Raw genomic sequence first — 19,051 nt, 5'->3', positions numbered from 1 at the left:
CTGCAGTGCTCAAAGCGGCAAGGGAGAGAGAAGAGGTCGCCTTTGAGGGGAACAAAATCCTGTTCTTTCAGGACTTGGCAGCAAGCACGCTAGCTAAAAGGAAGGCATTAAAACCCCTCGCGGCCGAATTGAGGGAGAGGAGGCTGCCCATGAGGTGGCTTTTTCCGTTTGGTTTGAGTACCACTATTAACGGCCGGCAAATTGTAATACGTCATCCAGATGAACTTACCAAGATATGGGAGGCCCTGGAGATTTCTCCCCTGGATATCCCTTAATGGCTCCCTTCAGCTAATATGGAGAAGTTGCCTAAGCTTTCTGACCCGTTACCCTGGCGGGATACGCCTAAGCACAAGAATTCAAAGAAGAAACCGCTGACAGGGGACTGATTTGCTGTCTTCTGATGCTGGAGGTTGAAGTTTAGCTTCTCTCATGGTAGTCACTTATCCCAGAGAGAGCCTTTGTTTATCTACTTACTATGTATGTGCTCTTTAGTAATAGATATTTAAAGTTGTCACTGTTGAGAATTGTTCAGGTTCAGCTATTGCTAGCAATCTAATCAGATGCTCAGTTTGATATGCCTTGGTACTGAGAGAGAAGCTTAGCTATTGTAATACCACCATAGGCCTCAGAGGTCGTGGAATAGCAATTTCTTTGTCCATACATTTGGCACGAGTTCTGAACTCTTGAAGAGTTGAAGTTAATCGGTCAGTTTTATTGCATTTATATAAGAGGTCGGGTGAGTGGTTCATCTAGATTTTTCTAGAAGTCTTTACCTATGTCCCTCCCCCAATCTCTTATTCTCAAAATGTAATTACACCATTGCGCTGTACAGCGCCTATAGGACTGGGAAGTCCTTTCATCCTGTTTTATATGTGTTTTTTATGTTTTAATGCCTTTTTATTTTACTTTTTCGAGTCGAGTCTCTAGGTTCACTGATATTAATGAGAAGGTTGGTCTGGATACCAAGTATTCTAGGTATGACGCACATTACACTTTATTCACTTAATGTGAATGGAATGAACATTCCGCAGAAGCGTAGCCAAGTTTACCACACACTTAGAAAGGAAAACCCTGATATTGTGTTTCTGCAAGAAACACATTACAGACATGACCATGTCCCCAATAAGTCCAGTAAACATTTCCCAGATTGGCACCATGCCACTCACTCTTCTGCATCTAGAGGTGTCTCTATTGGTTTTAGTAAGAATATCCCATTTCAGTTAACAGCGAAATTAATCGACCCCAACGGCAGGTTTCTATTTCTTAAGGGGAAGGTCTTAAACTCAATGGTCACCCTCGCGGCAATATATGCCCCAAACAAGGGTCAAATTAAATGGCCGATACAGGTTTTAGATTCTTTGAAAATATTCACTGAAGGGATTTTGGTACTAGGGGGGGGATTTCAATTTTGCACTAGATCATGGGATGGACTCCACATCTGCCACGCCCCAGTTATCGGGAAGACAGAAATGTAGATTGCAGATAACTCTGGCAGATATGGGCCTATCTGATGTGTGGAGATTGATTCACCCTGAGGAGAAAGATTTCACCTTTTTCTCTAAAGTGCACGGCTCTTACCAGCGCATAGATTATATATTTTTATCTAATAATGTTATTCCCATGGTTAAGGAAGCCTCCATAGGGTCGATCACGATATCAGATCATGCCCCGGTGAGCCTGAAGTTATTATTGAAGGGTATGCCTGTGAGGTCCTGGTCATGGAGGCTCAATTCAACCCTCTTGGAGGAAAATGAACATAAAGATAGGGTTAAGAAGGTACTGCTAGACTATTTTAGCTTAAATGAAACCCCTCAGATGTCATGCCCAATATTGTGGGAGGCCCACAAGGCTGTAGTAAGGGGGGAATTTATTAGCATAGGTTCCAAAGTTAAAGGACAAAGAACACCGTTGATAAATTCTCTGCTTTTGCAGATTTCCACACTGGAAAAACTACATAAAAAGTCTCAGACAGTGGAGGTTTTAAATCAGCTAAAATCCCTAAGGTCTCAGCTAAAGGACAAACTGAACATTAAATCAGCTAAAATACTACAAGCTCTTCGTTTTAAATACTATTCACATGGGGATGAGGGCTCTAAATTGATGTCGAACCTGTTAAAGTCCCAGAGGAATAAGTCCTTTATCCAAGTAATTAAATCTAAAGAAGGCCACAGGTTAACGGCTACACCAGCTATAGCGAAAGAATTCTGTAAGTTCTACACTTCGCTATATAACCTGGAAGGAGAAGGGGGGCCCGAAACTAGAGATAGTACGTTGCTGCAAAATAACATAGATGATTTCCTGAAATCTATTGATGTGCCTGCCTTGTCTGCCGGAGACAGGACAGATCTACTAAAGCCGTTCACTGAGGAGGAGGTTGCCAAGGTTCTCAATAGCATCCCATCTGGGAAAAGCCCAGGTCCAGACGGTTTTCCTATAGTGTACTATAAGAAATTTGCGGAAATACTGATTCCACATTTCACCAAGATGTGCAACTCCCTCCTCGGTGGCTCGGTTCTCCCTTCGCAGGCCCAGGAGGCTACTATCACTATCATTCCCAAGGAAGGGAAAGATCCTGAAGCGTGTGGTAGCTATCGTCCAATCTCACTCCTCAACACAGATTTAAAATGGTGGGCTAAATTGCTAAGTCATCGTATAGCAGGTTTGCTGCCTGGGTTGGTGGGGGAGGAGCAAGTGGGGTTTGTGCCCGGCAGAGAAGGTAGGCACAATGTTAGCCGAGTGGTAAATACAGTTTGCTATGCTAAAAAGAAAAACATGCCTTTAATATTACTAGGGACAGATGCTGAAAAGGCATTCGATAGGGTTGGCTGGCCTTTCATGCGTAGTACTTTATTGGCGTTTGGCTTCCCTGATACATTTGTCAGTGCAATTTTCTCCCTGTACTCAGCTCCCACAGCCCGTATTTTAGTGAATGGTACATTGTCTGACCCCTTCGTTATTAAGAATGGCACTAGGCAGGGGTGCCCCCTCTCCCCATCTCTATTTATATTAGTCCTAGAAACGCTTCTGCTAAAGTTCAGACAGGATCCTAGTATTAGAGGAATCAAATTCAGAGGTGATACGCAGAAAATGGCAGCATTTGCTGACGATTTGCTACTAATGGTCACCAACCCTATCGAAGCAATGAAGCAAATATTAGACACCTTTAAAGCCTTTGGAGAGATTTCCAATTTTAAAATTAACATGGAAAAGTCTGAAGCCATCAGAGTTTCTCTAACCCCTTCCCAATTGAAAAAGATAAGAGGTATGTCCCCTTTTAAGTGGCCCTCCACAGCGATTAAATACTTGGGAGTTATGATACCAGCCAACCCTACCCAGCTGTTCCATCTTAATTACTCTCCGTTATTAACAAAAGTTCAAACGTTCCTGAATAAATCCTTATCACCCAGGATTTCATGGTTAGGACGGAAAAACGTATTAACCTCATACATCCTCCCCCAAATACTATATATGTTTCGTTCCCTCCCAATAGCAATACCCAGATCATTCCTGAACAGATTGAGATTTATTATGGGGAAATTTCTATGGGGTAACAAAAAAGCCAGATTACCTTACTCCCTACTTGTAAGGAAGAAGAGGCATGGGGGAATTTCTTTGCCAGATATCTCTGCCTATGTCCAGGCTATCCATCTAGAGAGATGGTTGACTTTAACTAGATCTGGAGATCTGTACGCTTTGAAAGAGGTATTTGGGAAAAATAGTTCGCACTTGTTATGGCACAAACCTCCAACTTTAAGCCCTCAGGAACTTATAAGTGTTATAACTAAAAGCACTATTAAAGAATGTCAGAGGTCATCAGCGTTAAACCTAAGCAAAGGAGGTCTATCCCCTATTACTCCCCTTAACATACTGCCCTATGTCCTTTCAGATAGAGTTATAGAAGCCAATCCGGTGTGGGAATCTGTATCAGAGCTCAGAGTAGGGGACCTTTTGAAACTGCCTCTCGTCACTGATATCTATGAATCTCTCAGAGGGGAGCCACCGAGAGTAGGGTCAGATATTCAAAAATGGGACTTTGAAGTCACATGTAAGAAGTTTAAGGTATCTAAAAACCACTCTAAGATGGATCCATCTTGGTTAGAGACCATGGTCTTATTGCCAAAATTGCCAACTAAAACTTTATCCTTAATATACAGACAGATTCTAGAAAAAAGAGGGGACATTCCGCCCACTTACCTTAAAGAATGGGAAAGGGAACTAGGGATAAGTCTTGATGAACCTAGTAGAGCCTTTATTTTGTCACACTCACATGGTTTCTCCAGATGTGTCAGAGTGCAGGAGAATTCACTCAAAACCTTAACCAGATGGTACCGTACACCTGAATTCCTCCAAAACATCCACTTAATCAACTCTAGTGAGTGCTGGAGATGTATGGAGGGTGTGGGTAGCATCTCCCACATATGGTGGCATTGTCATAAAATTAGACCGTTTTGGGATTCAGTGGAGTGTATTATGAATAAGATCTGTATAGGAAACTTGTCACTTACTGCCCCCCTAGTTCTGCTATGGTAACCAGAGGGCAAATTTACTCCTCATAAAAATAATCTACAGACACATATGATGGCAGCCGCCAAGTTATTGGTTCCAGCGTTGTGGAGAACTACAGAACCGCCTAGTATAGCCATGTGGTATGAGAAAATGAATCACCTCTGCAGAATGGAGGAATTGGCAAGTTGGGAGTCTCACAACAGACAAGGGTTTTTGAAAACTTGGCAACCTTGGTTGTCGCACATAGTTACTCAACAAGAACAGAGATCTTGAGACCCCTCCATCCGGAAAGTGTTTGAGGAACGGAGGTTCCTATCAACCCAGAAGGGAACTAATCGGAGAGTAAGGATAGGTCCCTATCTTAACAAGCATCTTATTATAAAGCTACAGCTTTGTGGAAGATAAACAGGTCTAAAACATACACTATCTGGTATATAAATATCAGATCACGGCTGATCAGGTTTAGGGAGTGAACCAACTCGACTTTTAGGTTTTGTTTTAAGATTATGTTTTTTGGTCCAATTTTTTGGTATGTGAATTATTTTATGTCCTATAAAGTGGGAAATTTAATGTATGGAACCTGCAATATCACAATGCATGATAAGTTAGGTTTGTGAACCACTTGTTATCTTTTGATAGAGGTTATACTTGTGACTTGCATTAATTTGCTATTTAGACCAGTTGCACTGGTCATGTCTTTTTCCCAATTACTCAAAAAGTATATGTGATATTATGCTTTATTGATGAATGCTATAATAAAAAGAGCATGTTTAAAAAAAAAAAGAATAAAAATATATGATGTACAGCTGTAATACAACAATGTGAACATTGCATATAAGTGTTCCAAAGGTATAGTCCCACAAATGTGAAAAAATGGCAAATCGGTGCCAAAAAATATAAAAAAATATCGAGATATCTTAGTTCTTCTATTTCTACACTTGTAGTGCCACATAAATCGTGTGGTGTCCTCCAAGGCAGCTGGTACGTTGCAGTCTCTCCGGACTGTGGTGTACGTGAATCTCAGCGTCTAATGTGTCCCGGCAGGTTAGCAATGTCATGTGATGTTCCACATGATGTAGAGAGAGGCACGTGATGCTGTTTTCGCTCTACTGGATCTTTTTTTTTTTTTTTTTTTTTTTTTACTATCTCGATATTTTTTATATTTTTTTTGGCACTGATTTGCAATTTTTTCACATTTGTGGGACTATGGATATGAACAGGAGAAGACAATATTCAAGCTGAGATTTATTATTTTGTTTAAATGAATATTTGTTTAAAGTGCGTGTTTACACCTGTTTTTATGACATCACGATCATGTGATGCGCACACCTTAATGAAGGGCTGGGCTATTTAATGGTGTTTTTTTGGAATATGTGTATTGCTGTTTGACAAATACACCTGCGAGTGTCGAAACGCGTCACAGGATATTGGATTATGTGACAATAAACAAGAGTTTTGCAGACTACTTCAGTGAGTGACGGTCCTTTCTGTTCTTGCTTTATGGGATGCCAATCCTAGGACGCGAGCACCACAAACTACCTAACCGGCAGTGCCGACCTATTGGACTCTGTATCTAAGAATAGACATATGTCTCAATTCTTTTTCCACAGCAGAAATACTACCATGCAGATGCCCCATTGAAATCAGATGGGTGGAGTTTGTGTCCACCACATCACCTCTGTTTCTTGTAAAACTGCCCTTTCCTCAATAAAATTTGCGAAGGTCGGCTCCAAATAGCAGTTCTTTTGGTGGTTGCACACATGCAAAGAGCATGAGTTTTTTCTTCCACTGAACTAGAAGCCTAACATTATCTGACAGATGGGAGTGTACTAATGGTTGAATTTTATTTTTCTTAACTCCATAATGACCAAGCACCGTACATGTATGGCTATAATACTTCCTCTTTTGGACCCGGCAATTGCATGACCGCTGGGGTCTTGAGCATAGCAAAACTGCAGGATCTTAACAGACCCTGATCAGCTCTGCCTGTCTCCCCACAGGGGGCTCATTTGGATGCCCCAGTTACAGTGGAAAAGTGCAAATACAAAAATGAAATGCCAATATCTTTTAGTGACCTCTTGGGGGGGACATATTATGTTCCAAAATTATATTCAAAAAATGACAGTAAAATGAAAAAAAAAAAAAGAAGCCCACTCCAACCAATATCGTTGCCATAGTTGTCGCGTTCATGTGAAACTATACATATTACCGTATTGTATATCAAAAGGGCCAACACAAATTAGGGAGCCCATTTTAATAATTTTTGTGTTAGTTTGCAAAATTTTAAAAACAAAAAACTTTTTTAACCCCTTAAGGACCCTGCCATTTTTCACTTTTAGGACCAGGCCATATTTTGCAAATCTGACCAGTGTCACTTGAGGTGATGACTTTAAAACGCTTTTACTTATCCAAGCCATTCTGAGATTGTTTTCTCATCACATATTGTACTTCATGACAGTGGTAAATTTGAGTCAAAATATTTCATTTTTATTTATAAAAAAAAAAATACCAAATTTACTAAAAACTTGAAAAAATTCGCAATTTTCCAAATTTCTATTTCTCTGCTTTTAAAACGGATAGTGATACCTCCTAAACTAGTTATTACTTTACATTTCCCATACGTCTACTTCATGTTTGGATCATTTTGTAAATGAAAATTTCTTTTTTTGGGATGTTAGAAGGCTTAGAAATTTTAGAAACTACACCCCCTCAAGGTATTTGAAACTGATTTTTTACTAACTTTGTTAACCCTTTAGGTGTTCCACAAGAATTAAAGGAAAACTTACCATATTTTCTAGCGTATAAGATGACTTTCTAACACTAGAAATTATTTTCAAAAGTCGGGGGTTGTCTTATACGCCAGGTATTCTCAGATCCGATGGTATATTCTAACCCCCAGGTGTTCCCATGGTGACGGGGACGCTTGCCTGGGGGTTAGAATATACAGGGCCCCGCTGTTCACAGGAGTATACATTTATTAACTGTAATCCGTAACTTTAACTTTAAATCAGCGCTCATCTCTTTACTACCTTACTCTCCGCTCCGGTAACAGGCAGTGCGGGCGGCGCTCGCTCACTGACGTCACGCGCCTGCTCCTCCCACTAGGTGGCGCAGGACGTCAATGAGTAAGCGCCGCCCACACTGCCTGTTACCGAAGCTGAGAGTAAGGTAGTAAAGAGATAAGCGCTGATTTTAAAGTTACAGATTACAGTTTAAAAATGTATACTCCTGTGAGCGGCGGGGAGGGGGTATCTGTGGATGACACTGTTATAGGGAGGGGGATCTGTGGATGACACATATAGCATAAGATGCTATATAGTGTAATCCACAGATCCCCCTCCCATAATAGTGCCATCCACAGATCCCCCTCCCCATAATAGTGCCATCCACAGATCCCCCTCCCATTCAATAACAGTGCCATCCACAGATCCCCCTCCCCCACCAATAACAGTGCCATCTACAGATCCCCCCTCCCATAATAGTGCCATCCACAGATCCCCCTCCCATAATAGTGCCATCCACAGATCCCCCTCCCCATAATAATGCCATCCACAGATCCCCCTCCCCCACCAATAACAGTGCCATCTACAGATCCCCCCTCCCCCCACCAATAACAGTGCCATCTACAGATCCCCCCTCCCCCCACCAATAACAGTGCCATCTACAGATTCCCCCCCCCCCCCCCCCAAATAATAGTGTAGTGTCCCACTACGTAAGGGTGAGCACTACTAAGGGTCATGTTGTCCCACCTCCTGTGGGAAATTGCTATTGTATTTGATATTGCATTGTAATGTGTAATGCCATGTTAATTCCTGTGTACCAGGCTTGTTAGGGGTGTAATTTCTCCTCCCAAGCTGTAGAGGGAGCTAGGGAACCCCCTAATATATATAGTTAGGCCCAGACAGGAAAGAGTTAGTTCAGTCTAATCCAGGAGGCTAAGTAGCTCAGGCTAGCCTGCCTGAGGTCCCTGAGCAAGAGAAGCTCAGAAGTTAATCCAGGTGAAGTTACCTCCTGAGGATATATAGCACCTTATCAAGTACATAGCACAGCCATTTTTAGCCAGCCAAATAGAAAGCTGAAGTGCAGAAGGATATTTACAGCAAGAAGATGTATACCTGAGGAAGTTTTCCCTACCCAAGGATAAAGCCAGCAATAGGGCATACGGGCCTTGGTGAAAGCCTGACAGGATCTGAGGAAAGTACAGCCTGATCTGTAAGTGTTATACCCTCCTGAGTATCTTGCAAAGACTTTGCCTGCCGTTTATATGAAGCCTGCCTGTATTCAACATTGTGCCTATGGAACTAACTGAGGACTGTATATAGTTGAACTGTTCATTAAAAAGAAGTTCTGGTTCACTGCAACTTTGTGTACCTCAATTATTCCTACAACAAATCGGTGTGCCTTCGTTACCGGCACTGGCGTCACGAACTTTAAGGGATCTTGCCACCGGCACATTAAACTTCCAACACCCAGGGCACCTCACCTACCACCTGGCCTGGTCCCTATACACAGAGAGTGCCCCAGAGGATTCATGTGCCAGCCTCTCCATCACTGCTGTATGCCTACCTAGGGTAAATAAAAACTGTGAGTACCAAGAGCAACCCTCGCTTTGCCTATTAACCGTGACCTCACATTCACTCACCCTGCAGGGCTGCGTACTGCATATTTCATAACCGTGCCATCTACAGATCCCCCCCCCCCCCCCCCCCCCCAATAACAGTGCCATCTACAGATCCCCCTCCCCCAAATAACAGTGCCATCTAAAGATCCCCCATGGCAATGGACCCACCATCTTTTCCCAGCCCCTAGTAGTTCCTATGTGGGGAAACTGGGAATGTGAAAAGAAAAAGATAGGTTACCAGGACGCTACTGAAGCCCTGGCTGCCATGGTCAGTTCCTTGGACTGGAGAGGATCGTCTTTGAGATAGGGAGGGCTGGGCAGGCAGGGGTAGTCTTATACGGCGAGTATGGCCCAAACCCTATATTTTAAATGGAAAAGTTGGGTCGTCTTATACGCCTGAAAATACGGTAGATGAAATTTCAGAATTTCACTTTTTTGGCAGATTTTCCATTTTAATCCATTTTTTTTTTTCCGCTAACAAAGCCAGGATTAACAGCCAAACTAAATTCAATATTTATTGCCCTGATTCTGGAGTTTACAGAAACACCCCATATGTAGTCTTAAACTGCTGTACGGGCACACGGCAGGGCGCAGAAGGAAAGGAACGCCGCCATATGGTTTTTGGAAGGTAGATTTCCCTGGTATAATTTCAAGTTGACATGTCACATTTGAAGACCCCCTGATGCACCCCTAGAGTAGAAACTCCAAAAAAGTGACCCCATTTTGGAAACTACACCCCTCAAGGTATTCAAAACTGATTTTGCAAATTTTGTTAACCCTTTAGGTGTTCCACAAGAATTAAAGGAAAATGTAGACGAAAGTTCAGAATTTCATTTTTTGGCAGGTTTTCCATTTTTAATCAATTTTTTTCCGCTAACAAAGCAAGGCTTAACAGCGAAACACCCCTAGAGTAGAAACTCAAAAAAAAGACCCCATTTTGAAAACTACAGGATAAGGCCTCATGCACACGACCGGTGTGTGCATCCATGGCCGTTGTGCCGTTTTCCGTATTTTTTTCGCGGACCCATTGACTTTCAATGGGTCCGTGGAAAAATCGGAAAATGCACAGTTTTGCAGCCGCATCTGTGATCAGTGTTTCCTGACCGTCAAAAAAATAGGACAACGGTTCACGGACCCATTCAAGTCAATGGGTCCGTGAAAGAACACGGATGCACACAAGATTGGCGTCCGTGATCCGTGGCCGTAGGTTACTTTCATTCGTGAAAACTCAAATCCGACAGTATATTCTAACACAGAGGCATTCCCATAGTGATGGGGACGCTTCTAGTTAGAATATACTGAGAACTGTGTACATGACTGCTGCCTGGCAGCACCCGATCTCTTACAGGGGGCTGTGATCCGCACAATTAACCCCTCAGGTGCTGCACCTGAAGGGGTTAATTGTGCATATCATAGCCCCCTATAAGAGATCAGGGGCTGCCAGGCAGCAGGGGGCAGACCCCCCTCCCTCCCCAGTTTTAATTTCATTGGTGGCCAGTGCGGCCCCCCTCCCTCCCTCTATTGTATTATTTTCATTGGTGGCACAGTGTGCGGCCCCCCTCCCTCTATTGTAATATCATTGGTGGCCAGTGTGTGGCCTCCCCCGGCCCCCCTCACTCCCTTTATTGTAATATCATTGGTGGCCAGCGTGCGGCCCCCCCCCTCCCTCTATTGTAATATCATTGGTGGCCAGCGTGCGGCCCCCCCTCCCTCTATTGTAATATCATTGGTGGCCAGTGTGCGGCCCCCCTCTATTGTATTAATATCATTAGCAGGTAAGTATGATGCTTCTAATATTGTAATATTGTTAAGTAACCATGGCAACCAGGCCTGCAATAGCGTCCTGGTTGCCATGGACTCCGATCGGAACTCTCTCTCGCTGCAACCAATGATCGGGGGGGGGGGGGGGGGGAGAGGGGAGGCCGCACACTGGCCACCAATGATATTACAATAGAGGGGGGGCTGCACACTGGCCACCAATGATATTCAAACTGGGGAGGGAGGGGGGTCTGCCCCCTGCTGCCTGGCAGCCCTGATCTCTTACAGGGGGCTATGATACCCACAATTAACCCCTTCAGGTGCAGCACCTGAAGGGTTAATTGTGCTGATCACAGCCCCCTGTAAGAGATCGGGTGCTGCCAGGCAGCAGGTGGCAGTCATGTACACAGTTCGTAGTATATTCTAACTAGAAGCGTCCCCATCACTATGGGAACGCCTCTGTGTTAGAATATACTGTCGGATCTGAGTTTCACGATGTAACTCAAATCCGATGGTATATTCTAACATAGAGGCGTTCCCATGGTGATGGGGACGCTTCAAGTTAAAATATATCATCGGATTGGAGAAAACTCAGATCCTATGGTATATTAACTCCTGACTTTACATTGAAAGTCAATGGGGGACGGATCCGTTTGAAATTGCACCATATTGTGTTAACGTCAAACGGATCCGTCCCTATTGACTTGCATTGTAATTCAGGACGGATCCGTTTGGCTCCGCACGGCCAGGCGGACACCAAAACGACTTTTTTTTTCATGTCTGTGGATCCTCCAAAAATCAAGGAAGACCCACGGACGAAAAAACGGTCACGCATCACGTACCAACGGAACTCCGTTTTGCGGACCGTGAAAAAATACGGTCGTGTGCATGAGGCCTAAGGTGGCAGTTTTGTTGGTACTATTTTAGAGTACATATGATTTTTGGTTGCTCTATATTACTCTTTTTGTGAGTCAAGGTAACAAAAAATAGCTGTTTTGGCGCAGTTTTTATTTTTTGCCATTTACAGTGTTCATCTGACAGGTTAGATCATGTGGTATTTTTATAGAGCAGGTTGTTACGGACACGACAATACCAAATTTGACAACTTTTTTGGTTGGTTGTTTCAGTTACATTTTTTTTTAAAAATAAAAAAATTTGGGCGACTCTTTTGTAGGGGTAGGGGCAAATTTTTTTGGGTATGAGATTGTTTGTTTGATTTGTACTGTTTTAGGGTGGATATGACTTTTTTTATCACTTGGTGTTACACTTTTTGTGATGTAAGGTGACAAAAAGTGTGTCAAAAATATATACTTTTTTTTTTTTTTTTTTTTTACGGTGTTCACCTGAGGGGTTAGGTCATGTATAAAAATATCACAGCAGGTTCTTACGGACGCGTATCACAGCAGGTTCTTCGGGGAGGGGGCGATTGTCTTGAGTAGAGGCTCATTTTTTTTTACGGGATGAGGTGACTGTTAGATTGGTACTATTTTGGGGGGCATATGCCTTCTTGATCGCTTGGTGTTGCACTTTTAGTGATCTAAGGTGATGATAAAGTATTTTTTTTGACTGTTCACCTGAGGGGTTAGGTCATGTCATATTTTAATAGAGCTGGTCGATACGGACACGGCGATACCTAATCTGTCTACTTATTAATTTTTTTCACAAAATTTTTTGTTACTTTATTTTGGGAAAAGGACGCTTTTATTTTTTTTTATTGAAACTTTTAATGTTTTTTGTAAAACTTTTATTTTTTTTTTCCCCTTTATTTTTTCTCCCACTTTGGGACTTCAGCTTTTGGGGGTCTGATCCCCTTTACAATGCATCACAATACTTCTGTATTGTGATGCATTGGCTGTAAGTATAATACTCTTCAGCCTGCTTGCCTGTGAGATCCAGGGGGCTGGATCTCACAGGCTGTCACTGAAGGCAGCCACGATGCTGCAGCATCACAGCAACACGGGGCCCGGATGGCCACCCCGCACGTACCGCGGCAGTACGAGGGTTAATGCGCCGACATCAGTGTTTTCACCGATGCCGGCGCATACAGCAGGGGGGCAGCTATCAGTGACTGCCGGACCCCTGCCGCTGATCGGGCGGGCGCAGCTCCTGCACCTGCCCAATCAGCTCGCCGTACATGTACGGCACTGGTCCTTATGGGGTTAAAAACATTCCCAAAATAAAGCTAAAATAGAAAAACAATTCTCTAAAAAAATAAATATGTCCCAGGTGTCACATAAAAAAAACTTGCAAAAATTATTCTGACTGTCCCACAAATTAAAGTTAGGACCGTGAGAAAGTTTCTGGTCATTAGGTCCTTTTCATGCCTAGTCATTAAGGATTTAGATAAACTGCATTTTGATTGAAGTATTTGTTTCATTTTTTTTAACTTGGTAATGGACTGAGGAAATTATTGGTTGATTTTATTATTATTATTTTTTTTTTTTTTTTTTTTTTATTACAGGTACAGCACATGGGAACCAGAGGAAAACATATTGGACTCTAGACTTATTGTTGCATTTGAGCAAAAGTAAGTTCCAAATATTATCACCATTGGCTGCTTTACCATTTGTTTAAAGGGAGTTTGTCACCAAAATATGATGTTATACACCACTTACATGGCTCTCTAGAACACCTATCCATGATTCTAATGGTACCTTTGTAATTTTCTTCTGAGTTTCACCCGCAGGAAAAACGCAGTTTAATCTATATGCAAATGAGGGCTCGCAAGTGCCCGGGCGGCGTTCTGTGTGTAGGTGCCCAGACTGCTCTGCCTTCTTTTTACGTTACTCCTCCCCAGCCTCTTCCTTGGCTTGCCCTGCAAGTCCCTTGCGTCATCCACAGGACCGGCCGATATCCCGCGCGTGCGCAGTGCACCGCCGGTGCGAGCATGCGCACTGTGATGCCAATTGTGGGCATGGCATCGCTACATGTAGTGTGCATGCGCCAGCACAGGCATGAAACCAGTGACTAGGGGGCGGACCAGAAGCAAACAGGAGGACTGGAGGCCGGCGCATGCGTACTACATGTAGCAATGCCATGCCCACAATTGGCATCACAGTGCGCATGCTCGCACCGGCGGTGCACTGCGCACGCGCGGGATATCGGCCGGTACTGTGGATGACGCAAGGGACTTGCAGGGCAGGCCAAGGAAGAGGCTGGGGAGGAGTAATGTAAAAAGAAGGCAGAGCAGCCTGGGCTCCTACACACAGAACGCCGCCCGGGCACTTGCGAGCCCTCATTTGCATATGGATTAAACTGTTTTTCCTGCGGGTGAAACTCAGAAGAAAATTACAAAGGTACCATTAGAATCATGGATAGGTGTTCTAGAGAGCCATGTAAGTGGTGTATAACATCATATTTTGGTGACAGACTCCCTTTAAAAGGAGAGTTCACTTTTAACTGAGGGGTTATTTATCTAAAATTTCTTCTAATAGTACCTGTAAGGCAGTGGCAGGATTTGCATTATAATGTGTTTGGAGAATTAACCCTTTTATACGTTTTGTATCTGTAATCTTTCTCCTTTTCTGGTTGTATCATAGAGATTTTTGTTAGCTAGAAATGCAGTAATATCTTCCTTGTACTTTTCATTTAGAGCAACATATCCAAATGGCATCTATTTTATGTTCCTTTGTTTTGTATATTCGCAGAGAGAGAGAGCAGGAAATATATGGCCCTAAGAAGAGAGGACCAAAGCCAAAAACATTCCTTTTAAAGGTAGGTATGAAATTTCTCTTCATCATGGTTTTCTCTTGTTACGTACAGTCAGTTTATCTCCCTTAAAGTTGTTTTCCAGTTCCTGCAGTATTACCCCTGAAACAAAAGATTCATACTTACCTGCTCCAGTCCTTTGTGCTGCTATCACTCTCTCCATCTTCCAGACCCATCACGGTTTACCTTTGACTGGCTATGGTCATGGTCACACGAACCGCTTCAGCCAATGACTGAGGTGCTGCGTTTGTCACCGCTGAAGCCAGTGTGAGGGGTAGCTCTCTTTCACTGGGGTCACGCTCACAGATATCTTCAGACAACGGATTTTCATGTTCAAACTGTGCTTTATTGTGGTAAAAGCAAAAACATAAACAGTACAAAATAAAAGCCTGCCAATCTGGGCACTAACTAAAACATAAGACGTGTCTCTGACTCACCTTCAGTATACATCACAGTTCACACACTGTTTCAGGTGCGGCTTTCTCAGCCCAATAGTCCACCAATCCCCAGGCTGCAGCATGGTCAGAATATCTCCCAGCCTCGTGGTATCTCAGCCTTGCCCAGCTGAGACCACACTCACAGAGCCTCACCGGCCTCTGTTTGCACACTCTCCCCTTACTGACACCCGTGGAGGTGCTTTATGCCAGCCTGAGTACCTCCAGCTGGTCTCACCTGTGGTGGAATAGGGGTGTGGGCTGCACTATCCACCCCTTCCTTGCCTCTAACCTGTGTGAGATCTGTCACTGTCTCACATACTCCCCCTTTGTTCAAGCCCGTGAGGGTGAACACATGCATAACCACGGGAGGCTGGTGAGAGGGCATCCACCTGGCCTATAACCTTCCCTTTATTCTGCCAGACCCACGCCAGCAGAGCTTGGTTTATCACCAAAACTGACGTCTTGCCCAATAGAAACTGCCTAAAGGCCTCCTGTGCCCATCTCCTGGCCAGATACTGTTTTCTACTCTTTCCCTGGTGATGTTGATGTGCTCTCGTACTCTTTGATCTCGCTCTCTTTTTAGATTCTCTGGCTCCCGCACATGCTCTTCATGTCCTTTCTTGGACTGCTGCAGCTCTTGACTGAACTGTTCCCACAGTTGTTCCCAGGCATGGTCGTGTTCAGACACTTTCTCCTTTGCTTTGCGGGGCTCCTTCAGCAGAGCAAGCTTGCCCCCGCTCGCTTCTTTTAGGTGCATCTGGTTCACTTCTTCCTTCTTTCTAGCAGTGATTTCCCCAGCTTTGGTGGCAGTTTCAGAGACCTCTGCTTCTTTGCTTTTTCCACTTCGGCTGCCGCTCCCTTTGTCTTAAAGAGGACCTTTCACTAGAATAAAACATCTAAACTAACTATACAGACATGTAGAGCGGCGCCCAGGGATCCCCCTGCACTTACTATTATCCCCGGGTGCTGCTCCGTTCGCTTGGTATAGCCTCCGGTATCTTCATAGTTAGGCTCCACCCAGGGGAACCTGCCGGCGTCTCATTCTTCCATGCTGTAGCGCTGGCCAAAAAGCTTCTCAGGCTATGAGCTGAGCGCTGCGATTGGCCAGCGCTACAGCATGGGAGAATGAGACTCCGGCAGGTTCCCCTGGGTGGAGCCTAACTATGAAGATACCGGAGGCTATACCGGGCGAACGGAGCAGCGCCCAGGTATAACAGTAAGTGCAGGGGGATCCCTGGGCGCCGCTCTACATGTCTGTATAGTTAGTTTAGATGTTTTATTCTAGTGAAAGGTCCTCTTTAACTTTGGTCTCTGCAGCACCTGGGGACTTCACGTCCACCAACACATCGACCTTAACTTCTTCAACCTTTGTCTTCTTGGAGTCTCCAGTCTCTTTTGACAGCCTTCTCATCCTTCTCAGACATGGCATCATATACTTGCCCTCTTAACTCTTTCTCATCGAGGCAAGAGGCACCGGGGTCTTCAGCAGACTCCTCATCTTCTGACATTTTCCAGAGACCCATCCAGGACACTGTTCTCCTTTTGGGGAGGAGTCAGGAGAGTCAGGATCCGAAAACTGATCGTTCACCTCCTCGTACTTCTTCCCCAGCAGGCTGCTGGCTATTTGGAAGGCCTTGTAGGCGGAGGGGTCGTCTTCCAGGCCCGGGATACACTCTACCACGGGTCTTTGGCCTTCGGCATCCACATCAGCCCCATCAACTGTTTCAGCAGAAGCATCTTCCATCTTCTCTGCCTCGGCCAGCACTGCAGTGCCACCATCTCCAGACCTTCTTAATAGGCTCTGGCTTAGACTTCTCCAACTCATAGACTTTCTTCCCGACGTCATACTTTGAGCTCACAAGATCCTCTATCTCTGCTCTGAGTTGCTTGTTCAGTCTCTCAAATTCACCTAGCTTCTTCAAGGGCTCCAGCCAAGGAGAGGGCCTTTGTCTCCTTGTCACGAGTATCAGTCTCCGCTCATGGTAGCTTCACTCTCTGAGTTGCTATCGGTTACAGCACATATGTCACATATACTGCTCAGGTCATTATTAATTCTGCGAAAGATACAATACCGGTCAAATGGGCGGAAAATCCCTATAGGGTTCCTACCATTCCATTATAAAACGACATTCTTTATTTCTATCATTAAAACCACAATCCTATACTAATACAAATTAAAACTATCAGGCTTTATTTAGGGATTATGCACTTGCAATACACCAGTGTAAACTGCGGAGCCATATTTGGGAGATACTCCTATAATATTTGCCGCAAGAGTGAGTAATTATGTTGTTGTATTCAACCATATATTTCATGAGTCTTCTCTCACACAATCTTTGTGCTGGGAGTGTTTTTGTACTGTGTAGTGTACAAATATATAATCCATAGAGTTTGATATCTTTTGTTGTTCAGTAGCACACCATATTCCCATATATGTGCTATTTGATGGAGCTGCTGCTCCTGCCACTCTAGTTGTTAGCGCACTACTGGTGAGTAGGGGGTTCCAGTGCTGTCCGCACTGCCCACTACTCCTATCTCTGTAACCTATCACATACAAGGGGACAATAGCACAGACGTACCCCTGGATTTGTGCACCACAGTCACTTCATGCACACTGATTGGTCAAGATCTCAATCAGTGTGCATGAGGTGACTGGTGCACAAATCCAGGGGTACGTCTGTGCTATTGTCCCCTTGTATGTGATAGGTTACAGAGATAGGAGTAGTGGGCAGTGCGGACAGCACTGGAACCCCCTACTCAAAAGTAGTGCGCTAACAACTATACCCTACCATATTTTCCTGCACATTCAAACACTGAGTTGGAGCTGTACTTCGCTCCACACTACTTATATGCAATTTTTCAAATCTCTTGATCAAGTCATATAGTTCTTCATGAAAAATAGCAGATGAAGAAAATAATGCTTCATAATCATTTACATTTTTACCACCAGGGGGCGCTTCTCCCCTGACCACAACCTGCAAAGGAAAAGGCATGTTATCAGCATCAGATATTTCAGATGACATCCCACTTTCATTATGCATTTCCGCCAACTTGGCACACTCATTTTGCACCTTATCTGCACCATTGTTTTTAATGGTCACTTCACTTAAAGGATTAGGTACCAGTTCTGCAGGAGTTTCGTCACGGACTGCAGAAGTGTTTCCACTTCCCCACAAGTCATGGAACAACGGGAAATCACGGCCCAATATTCCTTCATGTATGAGCGTATTTCTACCAGCAAGTCCATAAGTCCCAGTTCTCACCGCAGTCTCACGCTCAGTGAGAACCACTGGATAGTTCTTATTAACCGCATGCCTGTCCTGTACAGTTAGCATTTTATTACTTCCAGGTTTCTCCCTCGTGCTACCTCTTACTCGGGCTAGCATAGGATCTCGGAGTTTTGCCATCCCAAAACTAGCTTTGGTCACAAGCAATTTAGGCAACATAGTAACCTTCTCCCCTGCAGATTCCTGTGAGGGAGCAACCACAACAGGCTTACCCGCCTGTTCAGACACAGTTTTTTTTACATTGTCACATATTTTTGTAGCAGTTTCTTAACTGGGTGTCTAGCACCATACCGGCCAAGCAAGTAGCAACTGCCGCTGGCTCACTGTCACGGGGTCTGCCACACAATCAACAGGAACATTCTTACCCCCTGATGTCACGGGTTCGGGAGACGACGACATTCCAGGGTCATCTCTACCGAGATCATCATCCTTCTTCCGATCACCTGCAGACTCTGTGATGAAACCGTTGCTACTGGAAACACCCTGGCCTTGAGTCCAGACTTTTTCCGGACGATCACTCCAGCTGCACCCTTTAGGACTCTGTGCACATTTGCAGGAAATGTAGGAACTCCTGAGAGCCAATCCGCTCTCCACCTCCTTTTCTTCCCGTTGGTTGCCCTTGTCAACGGCACATATCTGTCTCCGGAACTCCAACCGCAGAACTTGAAGCATTCTTGCCGCTCCATATCTGCCCAAAGAACAGAAAGTTCTTGCCCAGTATGAACTCTACCCTC

At 44.2% G+C, this 19,051-nt stretch overlaps 1 protein-coding gene across 1 annotated transcript in view; it reads left to right on the top strand.

Annotated features, from left to right (window-relative positions):
- CBX6 (chromobox 6) overlaps positions 1–19,051 on the top strand; it is a 62,153-nt gene that overhangs the window by 36,675 nt on the left and 6,427 nt on the right. Inside the window, exons 3-4 of the mRNA XM_040407240.1 lie at positions 13,347–13,412; positions 14,533–14,599. Of these exons, the coding sequence (XP_040263174.1) occupies positions 13,347–13,412; positions 14,533–14,599 (133 nt within the window). The remainder of the gene's footprint in view (positions 1–13,346; positions 13,413–14,532; positions 14,600–19,051) is intronic.

This window comes from Bufo bufo, chromosome 9, assembly GCF_905171765.1.
Source record: "Bufo bufo chromosome 9, aBufBuf1.1, whole genome shotgun sequence".
NCBI classification, from domain to species: domain Eukaryota; kingdom Metazoa; phylum Chordata; class Amphibia; order Anura; family Bufonidae; genus Bufo; species Bufo bufo.
Note: the sequence above shows the minus strand (reverse complement) of the source record. Positions and strands in the feature narration are given on the sequence as shown.